Genomic DNA, 19,546 nt, shown 5'->3' with positions numbered 1-19,546 from the left:
CAAATGTTACAAATATACTGCTATGTATCGCACATTATGTTGTATTTGTGTATATGGCGAGAAACAACAGATCCCTTACGCGGCGATAGTGAATTACTTTTGTAGTACCGTTTATGTTTACTTGTAGAAACAATATGCAGCTGAAGCCAGCGTCAATTAACTCATTATTACGTACTTTGTAGGTCTGTTGGTTTTTGTAGTCGTCGTTAATGAAGTAAGCGGTTCGTCAATAGCCACTAACGGTAACGAAGGAAACAAAGGGAACATTAAGTTTTCACTCGATTTGTATAAGGTACGTGTGATCTTTTATTTGCACAGTGTGTAATGTTGATTTATGGAAAAGTGAATACGTAGATATATAGGAAATTACCGATCACATTCCATCTTCCATCATTCCATTTAGTGTGTACATAGAAAAATCGATGCAACAGGTTATTACAGGAGACGTAATTTTGTTTTAAAGACGTTGTTCAAAACATGTCAGGAACCCAGAAATGTGTATTGGAATGTTTTCCAGCCCAAGGCAAAATTTGGCTTGCTGTCAAAAGAATGTAAGAGTTTTTGCTCTGTCAGTAAAAAAGAAACCCTTCCGTTATTATTATTGACCAATTGGAGCCCTTTGCGTGTAGGCAGCTACAGGATATGTTAGTGGGTTCATTAATGTATTGCACAGTTTCTTATACAATGTAAATTGGACACCAAAGAGGCTTAAAATAAAACTTTATCCAAGTGCTTCTGTTATGAGAAAGGAATGTTTGTTGCTCATGTCTTCATACTCTCCTTTTACACAAAAATAAATCCGTTGCTTATCTTTGAGCATCTTTACATGCAGTGAGTGTTGTCGAAGTTAAATAAAATAATAATAATAATAATAATAATAATACGTTGCATAATTAAGTAAATGGAAAAATAATTAATAAAGCAGTGAAAATATAAATGTACTATACAGTTAAGTGAATGACAAAGAATTAATTAAGCAAATAAATGACAAAAGGTACATGAGACAGTAACGAAACAGTCATATAGTGTAACATATATGTTTACAAAATAAAGCCTGTTGTTTATTTATTGTTCAGTCCTCATAAGAGATGTGGGTGATTTTGTCACAAACTCATGGAACCCTATAGCATAGTAAAACTCTATTGTCATGCATTTCACAAGGCCAGTTGTTAATTTATTTATTGGCACTGTACAGGCATTTTCAGGTAATTTTATGAAGTAGACAAAACCAAGATAATTTTGACTGGTATGGGTAGTCACCAACCTAGCATATGGCACATTAATTGTATGTCCCCTCCTCAAGTAATGGTCATGAACAGTCCTCCTTTGGTCAGACTTACTTTTCTTTAACAAAGAGAAGGTAGTTGTAGACTGCATTAACCACAATGCATTCTAGAAAGACTGGATCTGAAACCATACTATAAGGAGCTAGGTATATCATTAGATACAAAATACCGACTTACATGTTTATGCGTGCAGTATTCTTCTATTTTCAGTATTATAGCTACAAGTGATAAAAGTTGATAGTTATTTGGAGATGCTATATCTCCTGTGTTGGATTGTATATTTGCACAGCAAAATAATACTTAGGGAGAAACACTACTTAGGAACACATATTTTAATCTATACACGTAAACTCACTGCCAACACAACAAACATTTTGTTCACCAAATCCCAGCATCTCTCTCTGAACAACTATTTGTGTGTTCACAATAATGTTTAACATCATCTCAAAACACTTTGCTTGAACCATTATGTTGTTAAAACATAAAGTTTTACCAATTCCTGGAATTTGTCTATTCTAAGAGGCTTGATCAATAAATCAACAAGCATTTCCACTGTACATAAATAGTTTCTAGTAATATCCTTCTGTTTTATGTGGTGACTAATAAAATGGTGCCTAATGTCAATATGCTTGGATTACACAAGTGTTATTTGGGTCTGAGCTATCTTGATTGCTCCCATATTGACACAAAACTCGTTGGCTGGCTCAATAATCATATGTGGCTCAATTTCACCTATTATAGTTCTACCTGTAGTAGAATGTCTGTTATACAGCTGATTGCCCCAGTCTGTATCACTGTAACATTCCAGATTTCCATTTCTTGGTGTACAGTATCGTAATTTGTAATTAACAGTTCCTTTTAAATATCTAAATATTCTCATAACTGCAGCCCAATGTTTAATTCTATGTCTTTGGAAAATTTGCTCACAGCGTTAGTAGCAAAGGCAATGCCTGGTGTGGGAGTGTAAGGTAAATATGAAATACTTCCCGCTGTCTCCAGATAAGGTAGCTACTTCCTTTTTACACATTTCAGCTTCTTCTGCCCCTGACAATTGCACATCCTGTTCCATAGGTGTGGCAACTGACTTGCAATTATTCATGCCAATTTTTTTCTAGTATTCTCTTTATGTACATTGATTGATCTGTTGGCAATTCTAATTGTCACTTTTGTAACTTCATACCCAAATTCTGCTTCACTTGACCAACATCAAGCAGATCAACTTCTGATTAAAGTTGTTTCTTGAACCACAAATTGAACTTTCACTTTTTGTCAAAATAAAAATTACTATCAACCCATTTAGCCAAAATTATAGTTCTGTTATCATTTATTCTGTGATATATACCAGGATTAGCTGCTGACTGACTCATTTGCAGCCTTGTTAATGCTTTACATTTACTGATTCATACCATATCCACTCTATTTTTGTCCATACATGCTCCCTGTCAGATACCAAATTTTATTCATTTTTTGAAGAGTGTTCTTGGCTTCCTTGGGTGGGATCACAAAACTTTCTTTCTCCAATTGTCCATTGAGATATGCAGTCTTCATGTCCATGTGGTGGATCAATAAATTTTCTTTTACTGCTAGGAACAAGAGAGATCTTAAAGAATCATCTATCACTGCAGGTGCAAATGTTTCTTTATAGTCTACACCTTCTATCTGAGAGGAGCCTTATCATTCTTGGAAAAAAGATTGTAATTCTTTTTTTGTACCTTTCCTCCAGCTATCTGCATTCAAGCTGGTGAAAGCTTCTTCAATTGTAAGAGGTTCATTATTGAATGTTTGAGTGGCCGCAAAAATCTCACAGTTTGGATACAACGTAGGTTTTATTGTAAATGGTGAATACTAAAAATTTATGTCTCCTGCTGCTGGAGTTTTCTATATCTCATTATCCATTTCATTTTCAGTAAACACGTCTAACTGTTCCTAAACAATTTCTTTAGGTCCTTTAGTTTTTGTATGTACTGGTACCCGTACATGTTCTTGAATATAGTCTTCTGTTTACATGTACTTTTTCACAATTTGTTTTCTTTCCACCAGATTATACATCTCTGCTAACTTATTACCCTTTTTGTTTAGGATTTATCAACACACAACCTTTGTAATCTTCACAGTATTCAGTTAAAATATATTTTTCAGATTCAGAGTCCCATTTTCTTACAAGTTGTTTGGGAACTTGTTCCAAGGCCTTACAATCAAAAATTCTTAGATGATCAAGATCAGGTCCAAACTTCATATGGAATCTTGTTTGGTACAGCTTCGGTAGGCGATCTGTTATTTAGATACTCTTTTTGTCATTGATACTGCTTCTGCCCAGTGACATTTTGGTAATTTTGCATCCTTTAACATGCTCCTTGCTTTCTCTGCAATTGTTCTGTCACTCCTTTTTAAGCAGAATCATAGCAAACTGTAGTTTGAGGCCGGATTCCAAATTCACTCAGTTTTTGCCGAAATTGTTTGACATATTCAGTGCCATGGTCTGATCTGATAACATTTATCTTCTTCCCAATATATCTTTCAACAATGGCATGAAAACTAGCATATATTTCACATACTTTGCCCTTGTTTTAAGGAAATAAACATGGGTATATCTTAAATAATCAATAATGGTAAGGAAATAACAACTGCTCCCTGTAGATTCTTCTTCCATAGGTCCACAAATGTCTGCATATGTCAGCTAGTTGCAAAATTTCAGTAGATATATTTTTACTTAGTTTAAATAGTAATCTGGCTTGCTTTCCTTGTATACTAATTTCACAAGGTAAGTTACAACTATTACTTTCCTGTACCCCTGTTGCCTTACCTTTTAATAAGACCATACATTTTCTTTTGAGATGACTGAGTCTTTGAAGTCATAAAAGAACTTTTGGCTGAATATACTGGATAAATATTTCCAACTTGAAGAACATCTAAGCTATTACCCCATCTTTACCTGCTATGGCTATCACACTGCCACTCTGATCAATTTTTTCTGCACCATTTAAATCAAAAATTACATTGTTACCCATATTCACTATCTCAATGCAAGCAAATTTGTAGCAATGTTCTTCACATGATGTAAATTATGTACTACAATATCCTGTGAGTCTCCTTTAATATTCAAATTAAAGTTTGTCTTGCCAACCAGTTAACATTGTTAACAGAGAACCGTCCACTGTTGAAACACCAGTGTTTGTTCTTGGAGAAACATGTAAAACTGATTGGTCTTTGGAAATATAAATGGAAACTCCAGAATCCAGGAACTATTCTGTACTGTTGCTTTCAGTTTTACCATAAGAATAATAAGCAGCAAGTGCCACACCTTTATTGCTTGCATTCCTTTCTAGACCTTTTGAAACTTGACCTATTTTTCATGCACTGTGATGCAAAATGTCCCATGTCTCGGCATGTATAGCATCAAACACATTTATTCTTTTTGTATTTTGAATATAAAGCCATTTCCTTATTATCAATAGGATATTCTTGTACATTCTTAACATCTTTCAAGATCTTGACTAACACTGTCATGTGTAATTAGTATCCCTGAACTCTCTAAGCCCATTATCATGGGGGATTACTTATTAGGTAGTCCGTCTAGTAACACTACCAATCTATTCTTCAGCAATGTCAAATCTGATATTCCTTATACGATTTGAAGTGAATACGACTTTGTTTATGTAGTCAACATTTTTACATTCATCTAAATGGGTGGCAATAAGTTCTCTTAGCAAAGCCACTTCCTAGTTACACCTCCATCTTCAAAAGCTCTTCTTAGGTTGTCCCATACTTCCTTTGCTATGCTGGTCTTTTCTATATGGACATAATTTACTGGATCAACTAGATGAATTAATTTGAATTTGCCTTAGTCTTTGTTCTGGAAATCTGTATCCATGAACTTTAAGGTTTCATCAGTGACATCCCAAAGGTTGTCCAGTAGTAGATACGCTTCTATTAAAAACTTCCAAGTTGCATAATTCTCTCGACCTATGAGCTTCTTGATCTTTGGTATCAGGACAGAACCCATTTGCGCAGTTACAATATGTTGTTGTTGTTGTGGTCTTCAGTCCTGAGAATGGTTTGATGCAGCTCTCCATGCTACTCTATCCTGTGCAAGCTTCTTCATCTCCCAGTACCTACTGCAGCCTACATCCTTCTGAATCTGCGTAGTGTATTCATCTCTTGGTCTCTCTCTACGATTTTTACCCTCCATGCTGCCCTCCAATACTAAATTGGTGATCCCTTGATGCCTCAACACATGTCCTACCAACCGATCCCTTCTTCTAGTCAAGTTGTGCCACAAACTTCTCTTCTCCCCAATCCTATTCAATGCTTCCTCATTAGTTATGTGATCTACCCAGCTAATCTTCAGCATTCTTCGTAGCACCACATTTCAAAAGCTTCTATTCTCCTCCTGTCTGAACTATTTATCGTCCATGTTTCACTTCCATACATGGCTACACTCCATACAAATACTTTCAGAAATGTCTTCTTGACACTTAAACCTACACTTGATGTTAACAAATTTCTCTTCTTCAGAAACGCTTTCCTTGCCATTGCCAGTCTACATTTTATATCCTTTCTACTTCGACCATCATCAGTTATTTTGCTCCCCAAATAGCAAAACTCCTTTCCTACTTTAAGTGTCTCATTTCCTAATCTAATTCCCTCATCATCACCCAACTTAATTCGACTACATTCCATTATCCTCGTTTTATTTTTGTTGGTGTTCATCTTATACCCTCCTTTCAAGACTATCCATTCCATTCAACTGCTCTTCCTTTGCTGTCTCTGACAGAATTACAATGTCATCGGTGAACCTCAAAGTTTTTATTTCTTCTCCATGGATTTTAATACCTACTCCGAATTTTTCTTTTGTTTCCTTCACTGTTTGCTCAATATACAGATTGAATAACATCAGGGAGAGACTACAACCCTGTCTCACTCCCTTGCCAACCACTGCTTCCATTTCATGTCCCTCACCTCTTATAACTGCCGTCTTCTTTCTGTACTAATGGTAAATAGCCTTTCGCTCCCTGTATTTTGCCCCTGACACCTTCAGAATTTGAAAGAGCATGTTCCAGTCAACATTGTCAAAAGCTTTCTCTAAGTCTACAAATGCTAGAAATGTGGGTTTGCCTTTCCTTAATGTAGTTTCTAAGATAAGTCGTGAGGTCAGTATTGCCTCACGTGTTCCAACATTTCTACGGAATCCAAACTGATCTTCCCCAAAGTCAGCTTCTACTAATTTTTCCATTCGTCTGTAAAGAATTCGCATTAGTATTTTGCAGCCGTGACTTATTAAACTGATATTTCAGTAATTTTCACATTTGTCAACACCTGCTTTCTTTGGGATTGCAATTATTATATTCTTCTTGAAGTCTGAGGGTATTTCGCCTGTTTCATACGTCTTGCTCGCCAAATGGTAGAGTTTTGTCTGGACTGGCTCTCCCAAGGCTGTCAGTAGTTCTAATGGAATGTTGTCTACTCCTGGGGCCTTGTTCCGACTCAGGCCTTTCAGTGCTCTGTCAAACTCTTCACGCAGTATTATATCTCCCATTTCATCCTCATCTATATCCTCTTCCATTTCCATAATATTGTCCTCAAGCACATCGCCCTTGTATAGACCCTCTATATACTCCTTCCACCTTTCTGCTTTCCCTTCTTTGCTTAGAACTGGGCTTCCATCTGAGCTTTTGATATTCATAAAAGTGGTTCTCTTTTCTCTGAAGATCTCTTTAATTTTCCTGTAGGCTGTATCTATCTTACCCCTAGTGAGATAAGCCTCTACATTCTTACATTTGTCCTCTGCTTAGCCATTTTGCACTTCAGTTACAATATAATTACTGTAAATTATAAACTGAGCAGTATGTAGTTTTCCACTGTTCACTAATTTAACTTATTCAGTACCATCTTCATGGGTCCATAACCTGTTGGATCATATATTTGCACTGTAAAATATTGTTGATGGAGGGACGCTGTTAGGAACATATATTTTACTTTATTTAATGTGTTCCCAGCACTATACAAAGGCATAGTACAATAAGACATATATCACAGAAAATCTGCTGTATATATCTAAGAATATATACAACAAGCAGAGAGATCTGTACACATAAACTCACTGCCAATGGAACAAATATTTTGTTCACCAATTCCCAACATCCTGTCTTATAAACTGCTTTGATGACAGATATTTTCAAACATTCTGGATAATTACCTTAAGATTTTATTGATTATTTTAGTCAGTGGCATTACAATGTGAAAGATCATAGCAATCTTCTCCTCTGCAATTACTGAACTTAGCAATTGATTCATTGACCACATTCTCCATTATTCTGATTGCAAAAGTTGCTGAATATAGTCGCTTTAGAAGATCTATAATATGAATTTTCCAATTAAGTTTCTCATCTATGTGTACACCCAAAATCTTAGTATGCTCTACCCTATCTACTGACTTCTGTTGATGTGTTATATTTATTGAAGGAACTGTACTTTTTGCAGCAGGAAATTGGAAGTACTGTGGTTTTTCAAAATTTAGAGCAAGCCTATTTGCAGAAAACCAATTAATGACTTTTCCAAAGACCTTATTTGTATCATTTTCAATTGGAGTTTCTTTTACTGGGTTAATAATGATGCTTGTATAATCAGCAAACAGTGCCAGTTCAGCTTCCTGTTTCAGATAGGTGGGAGGTCGTTCACATATATCAAGAACAGAAGGGGACCCATGACTGAACCCTGTGGAACACCTAATTTAATTTCACCCCAGTATCAAACTTATTTAAATCACTTGACCCATATAAGGAAACTTTTTGCTTCCTGTTTTGTAGGTACGACTTAAACCACTCATATGCTATTCCATTTGTACCACAGAACTGTAATTTCTGTAACATAATGCCATGGTTCACACAATCAAATGCCTTGGACAAGTCACAGAAAATTCCTATTGGTGACATTTTACTATTTAAAGATTCTATTATGTAGACAGTGAAATTGTATATTGCTGTCTCATTAGCACAGCATTTCTTAAATCTGAACTCCGATTTACTAAGTACCCCATTACTGTTGAGATGGCTAACCACTCTTGAGTACATTACTTTCTCGAAGATTTTTGAAAATGCTGTAAGCAAGGATACTGGCCAATAATTATTGACATCTGTGGTGTCCCCCTTTTTGTAGAGTGGCCTGACAATGGCATACTTTAACCTGTCTGGGAAAATACCTTGAATTAGTGATGCATTACATATGTGACTCACATCATCAGTTGCAATTGCTCCACATTGTTTTAATATCTTATTAGAGCTATCATTCACTCCAACAAAACATTTATTTTTCAAAGATTTAATAATTTTACTTATTTCACAAGAGGTTGTTAGGTGAAACTTAATCTGACTAATTTTTCTTCAAAACAGACTCTTCCATGTACTGCCTGGCTTTTTCTTTTGAACTGTTCTCACCAATTTTTTCTCCTACTCTTAAGAAATGGTTGTTAAATAGATCAGCTACTTGTGTACTGTTGGTTAGGATGGTCTTGTTCTCCTTAATAGTAATACTACCTACCTCAGTGGTTACTTTTCGTGTCTCCCTTCTAACAGCAATCCATATTGATTTTATTTTATTGCCAGAGTTGTTAATTTCTTCTCTAATATACATATTTCTTGATTTCCTTACAAATTTTCTCAGTATGTTACAATAATTTTTATAGTGTAAAACTACCTCTGGATCTTTACTAGTTCTTGCTGTCTCATAAAGTTTTCTTTTTCTTTCTGAAGACACTTTAATACCTGTAGTAATCCACGGTTTCTTTGAAAAGTGTATAGTGTTACATTCAGTAATTTTCTTTGAGAAACAATGTTCAAAAAGGGATATAAATTTATCAAGAAATATGTTGCATTTATCGTTAGTATTTGGGTCATTATATACATCTCCCCAGTTAACATTTCTTAAGCTTTCTTTGAAGTGCTCTATCGATACGGGACTGAGCAACCTTACACTTTTACGTAATGGTTTCCAAACTGTACACCCTGTTAGGTTTTGTAAGTTAATCAGTTTTGCATCACGGTCTGACAATCCATTTACCACAGGGAAAGCATGTGTTTGTTTTACATCCTCTTTCTGTACAAATACATTATCTATTAGTGTGCTGCTGTCTTGAGCTACACATGGAGGGAAATTGATCACTGATTCTATTCTAAGTTATATGTTGTTAATAACACTTCCAGTTCACTTTTCCTCTCAGAATTATTTAGAAAGTTCACATTGAAATTACCACAGATTAATAACTTCTTCTTTTTGTCTGACAGACAGCATAATAGGGAGTCAAACTTTTTTATGAATAGTTCCCAGTCTCCTAATGAGGACCTGTATATTGTTGCTAATATCATCTAGCTGAAGTTCACATGCACAAACCTCAAAGTGCTGATCAACACAAAATTTGCTTGCTTCTACAGTTTTGCATTTATACCCTTGTTTTATGAAAATGGCAACTTCTCCTTTACCCATCCTAGATCTAAAAGTGTAAGATGCTAAATTATACCCATTTATACTGGTACTATCCATGCCCACAGTTACTTGGTGTTCAGGCAGACAGAGTATATCAATCTCATTCTTATTTTTGAGATCATCTAAACACAATAATAACTCATCTACTTTATTTTTTATTCCCCTGATATTTTGATGACTTAAGTTGATACTGCCCTTAGCTTTACTCCTATTTACTGCACATGAAGTTTCTTTTATTCTACTCGTATTTGTCTCGATTGTCATCTGTCTGGACTTTGGCTTTAACCAAATAAATTTATCTGGTACACTTCGTCTCCACAGTTTATTTCTATGTTAATAATTTCTCATGCTGCTTTTAAATTATTCACCGAGTTCAATATATAATCATTAGCTTAGTGACTTTGGTGCCTTGATTTCAGACCTTTAGAGTTTTGACACACGTTTCCTTGTGAGTATTATTATCCTTTGAACTCGTGATTTTTATTCTACTTAGATGCAGGGTGCACCAACTTTTTAGACATTGCGGTTTAGTGCAGCAACTGCGCTTGGGTGTTTTCTCATACTGTGGCCTCTAGGATAACTTGCTTCAAGAGCAGACAAAAAAAAATTAAATTATCAGCTAGTTTAACTGTGAGTCATTAACTGATCTTATAATTCTTCAATGTTCAATGGAAGTATTTTACTGTTAACAGTTTTCCTGAGCCAGTCCTTTATCAGAAATGTCTATTCTGTCCATATCACATTGTTTTAAAAGGTGAAAATTAAATATTACATTATTAGGTGTGCTGCCTGCCTTGAGATTTTGTAATTTATTCAGCAGAAGCTAAGGGATCTTCATGTATTTAGCAAATGGCTAATACTTCTATACTTCAACCTAATGTCTATAGTGATATCACCAAATACTAATCGTCTTTAATTTGTGTTTAAGTAGAAAGAGTATGTTTCTCTAGCAGCTCCACAAACAAGTTGGAGTTGTGATTTTGAGGGTGGTATACTGAAGCTACTTTAGTATCTCTTTTGACAACATATGGCTGCAGCTTCAAATTTTTCCGTCATATTTAACAATACATCACTATTAACCATCCATAAATAAATAAAAATCTTGGGGTCCCTGTGGTATGTTTCTGTTGTGTTCGTGATGGGGACCAATAGCCGTATGGGTATGTGTCAAGGATGTTCATTTTAGCAAGGAGAGTGTGAGAACATTTCACGTGTTTGTGTTTAAGCTATAATAAACCTTACACACATCACAAAATAAACTGTGGAATCTATTAAAGAATATTTCTTGACATTTATTCCAGATTTTTAGTGCAGCTCAATCATTTGACCATTGTTCTACAGAATTTTTGATGCACTGATTAATCCATTTGATTAAAAGTAATCCCAAATAAATTTGAACTGTAAGACTGTGCAATACATTTATTGAGGCATATTTTAAGCTGGGAGGGGGGGGGGGCTATAATCTTGTACATTACATTCAACTTGTAAGCAGTGTAGCAAAAAGTTATTTCCCTGCCAGAAAGTATCGCAAACTGCAGTGGAGGTAGTAACTGCACATGAAAGAATGCAACCTTCATCAGCAACATGCCTAATCTAATTGTAATCCATGTTTTCACTTCCAGAAACTGGCAGATGTAAATGGAAATCTTGTTACTTCTCCAGCCAGCTTGGAAATTGTGCTGGCACTCACTTATATTGGAGCTAAAGGAAGTACAGCTAGACAAATTGCTAGTGTCATCAACAAAACAAATGATCCAAAGTCTGTGATGTCTAGTGCCCTTTCCCTACTCAAAGTCCTGAAGGTAAGATATGTGGAAAATTGAGCTATTAGTGAGTGCCCTGTATACCTGCAAACCCATTTTTTCATAATGGGTAATAAAATATTGAGGTAAGTGTGTAATTTTTGCTGCACTGTGTAACTGGTTTCAAACATTTATAACAAAACAAAACAAAAGGAAAAAAGCAATCTGACCAGAGATCTAGGCAAAACAATTGAATTCTCCATTTCTTGACATCAACTATGACCTGAGAGGAGGTGGTTTGTGATGTCATGTGTCCACAAACAGAAATACTAGCAGAGCACTTATTGTGTGTACTTTTTTGTAATTTAGGTTGTGAGAGACAGATTTGTTGCGTGAGGTATAAATTTGCTTCATAGGCAACAATTTGGTTGTGAGTTGGTGAAGCCAGCAAATGTGATGTCATCATTGCTTCCAGTGGTCATCTGTGGACTGGGATTAGAGAAGGCTCAGTATGGGAGCATTTTCAGTTAAGTTCAGTTCATTCACATTAATTTGTCTCCTGTAATGGATATGAAAATTATTTTTGTGCCTTTGGTATGTGGTTGCATAGAATCATATTTGAAACATTAATGAATAAAGTCAGCAGTCAGGCCTTGTGCTGTAGCAGTAAATTACTGGCATCCGAGAGGTCTCAGGATTGAATCCTGGTCAGACAACAGATTTTTCAGTCTGTGTTTTAATCTGATCTTCACTTTTCAACAACGTGAGGAATCACCAGAAATGACATGTGGTTTGAATTCCATGTTAAATTGCAGGCCCACGTGCCCCAGTTGGATAACTGGGGTATGTGACAGACACACACACACACACACACACACACACACACACTCTCTCTCTCTCTCTCTCTCTCTCTCTCTCTCTCTCTCTCTCTCTCTTTCTCTCTGCCAAATTGATGACCAATTGAAAGACTTCCACCATGTGATTGAGCCAAACAAAATTGCTTTTGTCAGCAAAAAATTACATCATGGACTAAATTAGTGATCATTTGGTTATCTGCTTACCAATGTATTATTGCTAGCCTTTGCTCAATGAATATATAATTTGGTTTAGCTATAGTGACCCCTGAAGATAATGCTATGAAACACAAGAGTGAAAGTATCCAAAATAAGCTAACACATTAGTCTTCAAGGCAGTACAAGTACAGAGCTTCCTGAACTGGGCTTCTTGATAAGTTTCCTGGTCATCCTTGTACTGTCTGGTTGAAAGATAAATCAGTATGTATAAAACAGGATGTATGTGTTTATGTCCAGCATGTCCTCCCAAACCACTGGGTTAATTTCACTGAATTTGGTATGAATACTACTTGTCCCATGAGAATCAGCATTTTGGAGAATAGAACTTCCTAGCTCCCATAGAAGTGCCGATGTGAGCAAAAACAGTTTTTCCCTGTCGTGTAGGTTGCCCTGCATGGCAGGCAAGTAGTATGGGAATAGCAGTGGTCTGTTTTATTGGCAATCAACATTGAGGCATTTCCATCCATATGTTCACAACTTTGTCACACCTTGCTTGTGGTTTGGGTAGTATGAACTTGCCTTTCAGGGGATCCATATGCATATGGACGTGGCTGAGCAGAGATAGGAGAAAGCAGATGAGTAGTGAGAGAGGGGGGAGGAGGAGATAGACTGACAGAAAGGGGGGGAGTAGGAGGTGGTGATGAACAGAGAGAGATTGGGGGGGGAGGGTGATGGACAGGGGGGAAGGGGGTGGAGGAGGTGGGAGGATGAGAGGGACAGAATGACGGGAGAGGAAGAAAAGGTGGGCACAGAGAGGGGGGAGGAGTAGATGTGGGCAATATATGTTTTGAATGAATACACAAGTAAAAATGCGGGGAAAAGGCTAGTAAGTAAATATGTGTTGACCCCAATTCAGAGACTTGAAGAAATTTTATATACAATCATTTACCCATACATTGTGTGCTCAGGATCCACAATAAGCTGAAACTACAGACCTTTAACAGCGTGAAGTACCAGGAGCAGCATTCATTTGTTCACACATGATGTACCATAAATCCCACTATGAAAGAGAACCTTCAGGGATATGGAACTAGTTAATTTATAAATTAATTGGCTGAAGTAGCCACTGAAAGCTACTTTTGTAAAGCATACTGACAGCCAGTTATGACCAGTGCCAAGCTATTGAAATTTATAATTGTCAGAATTACTTCTAGGTGACATGTAGAAGCATATAAGTGATTACAATGTAAAAAAAAAAAACTACTGCTTTTATTTAATACTTCAAACTAAGCTTTTTAATAACTCTACACAACACTGTCAGGTGTCTATATACTGATAGTGTCAAACATAAGTTTTGATTAAACAATGGAAAATCTGTGATGGAATAACAACAGTATGAAATAGGATAGATAGTTACTCACCAGGAGGCATTGAGTGACAGACATATTTAAAAGTACATCTGGAAGTAGTTTACCTCCATGTGGCGAGTTGCAACCTAGTATTGTCTTGACTGGAATTAATGTGCTTAAGATAAACCAAAGAACAACTGACCAATAAGTATTGTTTCTGTTTATTTTTTAATATCTGGAAATTTTCAGTTTTTTGCTGTATGTTTGCTGACAACCTGTTGAAGAGTTTCTTGCACCAGTATATAAATTTCCTTTCTGATATGGAATTCATTTTTATTTCCAATAATTGTTTGTGAATTACACAGTTTATCCTAAATTCATTCATATTGTTACTCATAAAGTACTACTGCCACTTAAGTATAAGAATCAGACAGTCCCTGAAGAGGCCTATGCAAGATGTTTGGTTATCGATTGTACAAAAAATTTTCATTACACCATCCTCCCAATGATCCATTTTTCTCATCCATTTTCAGTTAGTGATAGGAAGAGTTCATTGAATTTAGTGTTGAATTTAATGCTGTGTATCTGGCAGACATTGTCATCATTGTGTTGAAGCCCAGTTGCCTTACCTAGTTTATTATTTTCAGTCCAAATAATGTTCACAGTTGTCTTTGCTTTGTTCTTAGAATTTGAAATTTTTGACTTGTGGAGTACAGTATTTGCTTTTTGCTGACTCAACAAAGAAATAAGCAATATAACTTGTAATGTTCCTTTATGTCTTGATTAAAGCTAGTAATGTGCATTAAATAAAGTTCTCTTAGTGGTACAAGATACATAGAGACCAGATGTTTGCCATTCATTCTCTCAGACTCCACTGTAATTGGCACTAAACCAATTTAAAGGATAACTGGGTTAAAAGAATATTCTAGGAATATAGTTCAATTTATTGTCTGCTGTATTGTCTTGGTAAAATTCTTTCCACAGTTCATCTAGATAATTGTCTCTTATTAGTGTGACTCAGTTCACATTTATGGTTTTAGGAAACTGTATTTTTTCCCTTCTTAGCTAAACAACATTGGTGAGGATGGTTCATAGTTGTCATTTGATCACCATTATTAGGTAAACAATTTAGTTTGGTTCTCTCAGTTGTTACGAAAGATAGTTGAATATAGAAATAAGTATCAGTAACTGTTTCTATGCTGCTGCTGAGAAGGTTACTGTGGAGAGCAAACCAAAGCTGGACATCCGTAATGATAGTTGCCCTTGATCTCTATTATCAGAGATGAAAGCCATCTTTATTGATAAAGTGTTTTATATACTTAAATTGTACATCTAACAACTACTATTAATGTATGTCAGCTTGAGTTATGAATAAAGGTCTGAGAGCAGTAAAGCTTGGTGTTATTTTGAAATTTACACAGTCCACAATTTTTAATGAAAATGACCTTCATGCAGAATAATATGGTGGAAATATTGTGAATAGTGATGCCCTTATAATGTGTTGCTAAGAGAAGAAATATTTTCACCAAGTCAACATTAATGGAGCTGACATCATCATCATCATCATCATCATCATCAGGAACTCACTTTTCGTTATGGTGTTCAGCTCCATCAGCGATTCTGTTTTTATCTCATCAAAGGTGGTAAAATGATATTCTTTCATGGTTCTCTTCAGCCTCGGGGAGTAGAAAGAAGTTGCAGGGGGGCCATGCCAAGTGAAAACAATGGCTGAGAAAACATAACAGTTTGATATTTTTTTGCCAAAAAATTACGAACAAGCATTGAGATTTGAGGCACAAACATTATTGTGATGCAATTTCAAAAAGTTGTTTTGCCACAATTCTGGGTTCTCTTCTGATTGGCACTCACAAATGGTGCATAACTTCGAGGTAGTATTCCTTATTGACTGTATCGCTATAAGTCAGGAACTCATGATGCATTACCCCATTGTAATTGTGAAAAACTGAGGAGAACCTGCACATGGGATCAAACTTGACAGATTTTTTTTTTCCAGTCTTGGCCCTTCAGGCAGTTACCATTGGGATGATTGAGCCTTGGTTTTGATGTCATGCCCATATACCCATGTTTGGCACTTGTTATAGTCTTCTTTAGAAGTTCTGGATGGTTGTAAACTTCATTCGGCAGTTCCTGAGTGACTTCTACACAGTGTCATTTTTGGTCAAAATTCAACAGTTTCGGAACTAACTCTACTGTTGCGCATTTCATACCCAAAACAGCCGAAAAAAATTACTTGGCATGAACCAGGGATATGCCTATATCATCGGAAACCTCTCTGTTGGTGATTCGTCAATTTTCCAGAACCATTTTCTTTACTTCATCCACATTGTTGTCAGTAACTGATGTGCTAGGGCTTCTGGGGCAGTTGTCATCTTCAGTGTCTTCTTGACCCTCTTTGAAATGTTTCTCCCACTTGTAATCTCTTCTCTTAATCCTAGTAGATTTGCCAATAGCCACAGTCCACATTTTGAATGTGGTGCTGCAGTTTATTCCATTTTTCAAGCAAAATTTAATGCAAATTCTTTTATCCATCTTTTTTGAAAGTAAAAATTCACCAAGTGCTTGAAAACACACAAAATGTTTTTGACTGTCAATAATAAAATGAATATTCAACTGAAAATGCAAACATACATCAAGAACATATGCACCAACAACATAACAAAGTTTCGAAAGTTGGCTATATAAAGCCCGCAGAATTAAATTCCCATTACATTTAGATGACACCTTGTATTGCATGTTGGCTTCTGTCTCATCAACACTCAAATAAGCAAATTAAGTTGAGGTATTTGAAATGTACATAACCATCTTCATTGTGGAGAAATGCAGCAGGTTGAGACAGACAGGTAGGTAGGTAGGGAGAGAGAGAGAGAGAGAGAGAGAGAGAGAGAGAGAGAGAGCGCATGTGGAACTGTAAGACTCTGAATTTCAAGTGTGGATAGAGTATAGTGAGTTGCTTGTGGTGTTTATTAGTTTGGGCATGGGATGGAACTCCTTTCCTGAGGTCAAGGTTAAGTTAGGTTGGAAAGTGACAGTTTGGTTGAGAGTTGAGGAAGTCAACAAATGGGAATACAGAATCTTAGATGTGATTACGTACTGCTATGTAGTGTAGCCAGGGGTCAAGATCAGGTTGGAAGGCTACTGTTTTGTTAAGGATTAGCAAAGTCTTATCAATAACTTAATTTAATGTAGTACTTGTACTAGCTATCTTTGAGCAGAACACCATTAGAGGACTGTACATTAACTTTCTTTACAATGAGTTTGGTGATTTGATTCTTACCCCTAACTATAATTTGACAATAAATTGAGGAAGTAGTGATTATCTCTAGTGATTTGTTTAAGCAAACTCATAATAATATAATTAAAATGGTATGTTAGAAATTACGCAAGTGAGAAAATGCATGTGGAGTGCAGGAACTGTGAGAGGAAGTGCCAAGCAAATAAGAGCAAAGCATCAGTAATGATGTAGTTTTTGCATATATATCCACTTTTTTTCCAGAAATTGTCTTCAAAAGCTGCAAAAAGCCCACCTATTTGTCTGTTGTTCATTTTTCAGAGTGCAGACAATGTGACTCTTGAGTCTGCCAGTGGCATGTTTATTCAAAAACATTTTGAAGTGAAGAATGAGTTCAAGTTGGCTGGTGAATCATTGTCTTCCGTTGCACAGAACACTGATTTTTCTCAAGCAGAAACAGCAGCAAGTGTGATAAACAAATGGGTGGAACAAGCTACAAATGGAAAGATAAAGAACATGGTTTCAGAAGGTAATGTTTTTCATACTGAATTTTGAGGCATGTAGACTTTTATAACAGTGAGTCTTTTTATTTTTAAATAGATGTGTTAATGTTCACATGTTTTTCTTAATTTGTGTCCAGAGAAGACATAATCTCATCTCTTTGTTACTTCATACAACTGTGAGGCGATGTCACATTGCATTTATCATGAGACAGTGAAAACATTAGGATGTTCAGTAAGGATATGTCATCTACTATTTAACCTTATGACCTACCAAAGTTCTTAGCTCTTTGTTCATACTTCTGCCTCAAAACCTCCGAAATTACTGAAACTAGATGCCCCTTAAACATCTAACATGTTTTTTTTTTTTTTTTTTTTTTTTTTAAAAAAAGTTGAGATGTGTGTAATTTGTATGTTAATGAAGAATTTAGCATGACATTGCTACATCAGCAAGCTGTGTTAAAGTTGGGTACCAGGTTCATTTATCAATCTTTCCCCTAACATCACATGACTTAATATTTTTCTATATTGCAGTTCCTTGACTCGCTAGCTTAGATTGCTATCACATACTTTACTAGAATCAGTCGATTCAAATTCTATTGATGGAAGACACCGGTGTTTGGCCAGTAAAGGGAGAAGAGTTAGTACTGTACTGATCCTGATCATGAGACTTTGTACCAGTGTCTTGGGTTGAGTTCGAAACCTGTCTGCAGTGTCTCATGGATTGAGAGCATGTGCCACTGTTGATAGTGATATGCCCATCTGGATGGGAATGTTATCCTCACTTACCCTGTTGGTGCTAGGACTAGGCTCTCCTGGCACTAGGTTTTGTCCTCTCTCTCCCTCTCCATCCTCTAATCTCCTCCAAAGATTCGCTCACGTCTCAGACACTATGTATTTTGGGTATGGGACACAGAGTGGCAAAATACTGCACATACCAACAAACTTGGAATGAAGGAAAACAGAAGTAAAAGGGTGGTGAAATTTGTTCCTGGCCTTTCTAAAAGCAATAGTTGTCATATGCTGTATATGTATTGGTTGCACCAAATTTGCACATGAATCCCTTGCAGCAAGAGGGGCTATCTCAGAGGAGCACCGTTGGTGGTACTTCCTATACTCAAAGAATCCATCACCCTAACTGACCTACGTCATAAACTGAAATTAGATATGCCCCAATTTGAATGCAGGCTGACAACACAACAGCTATTGACAAAGATTTATGTTTTTAAGGGAATGGGTATTACAGTAAAATCTAGAGCCTGCATGCATCTCACTGGATTAGGGAGTGAGTGAGTGCAGAGGTGGCATCATTCCCTGATATCCTAACTCCAATAGGCCCTCAGCTTCCCTGCAGCCCTGAATCGCTGTGCACTGCTACATTTTACTCTGTGAACCTACATGTTTAATTTCTTTCCATTTCACTTATAATACTGGTTTTCCTTATGCATCTCTACACACACACACACACACACACACACACACACACACACACACACACACACACACATGCACACACAGCCTGGGATGCAACCTGTATGTCGTGGGCAAATGTGCTCTGGAATTGGCAGCTCACCAACATGCACATTTGTGTCCATCACTCACGTACAGCTGGAACTTACTCTCATTACTGAAGATAACTGAGTGCCATTCTGTACTAGTTCTAACATCACCCTCTTGAACTACACTCTTGCAGGAGGACATTCCTGGCTTTTTAACACTTTGACTTAGCTTGCACTTTTATTCCCCCCTCTTGAATGCCTTGGTTTGCCTTTACACTTTGCCCACAGTCTTTAGAGCACTGAAGCCCCCAGAAATGACTAGGTCAAAGCTAGCAGCTTGCAGCATATATTGCTTGATTTGGTAGCTTTAACACATTTCAGCCATATACCTCTACCTATTATTATTACTGCCAGCTGCAGCTCTCAGTT

General features: G+C 36.4%; 1 protein-coding gene across 1 annotated transcript in view; it reads left to right on the top strand.

Moving 5' to 3' along the window:
• The window catches only part of LOC124776275 (leukocyte elastase inhibitor-like), a 70,400-nt gene that overhangs the window by 208 nt on the left and 50,646 nt on the right, over window positions 1–19,546 (top strand). The window contains exons 2-4 of the mRNA XM_047251179.1: window positions 183–292; window positions 11,387–11,566; window positions 17,440–17,647. Coding sequence (XP_047107135.1) covers window positions 183–292; window positions 11,387–11,566; window positions 17,440–17,647 — 498 coding nt within the window. The remainder of the gene's footprint in view (window positions 1–182; window positions 293–11,386; window positions 11,567–17,439; window positions 17,648–19,546) is intronic.

Source organism: Schistocerca piceifrons, chromosome 2 (genome assembly GCF_021461385.2).
Source record: "Schistocerca piceifrons isolate TAMUIC-IGC-003096 chromosome 2, iqSchPice1.1, whole genome shotgun sequence".
Classification (NCBI taxonomy): Eukaryota; Metazoa; Arthropoda; class Insecta; order Orthoptera; family Acrididae; genus Schistocerca; species Schistocerca piceifrons.
This window is presented reverse-complemented; position numbering and strand designations above follow the sequence as displayed.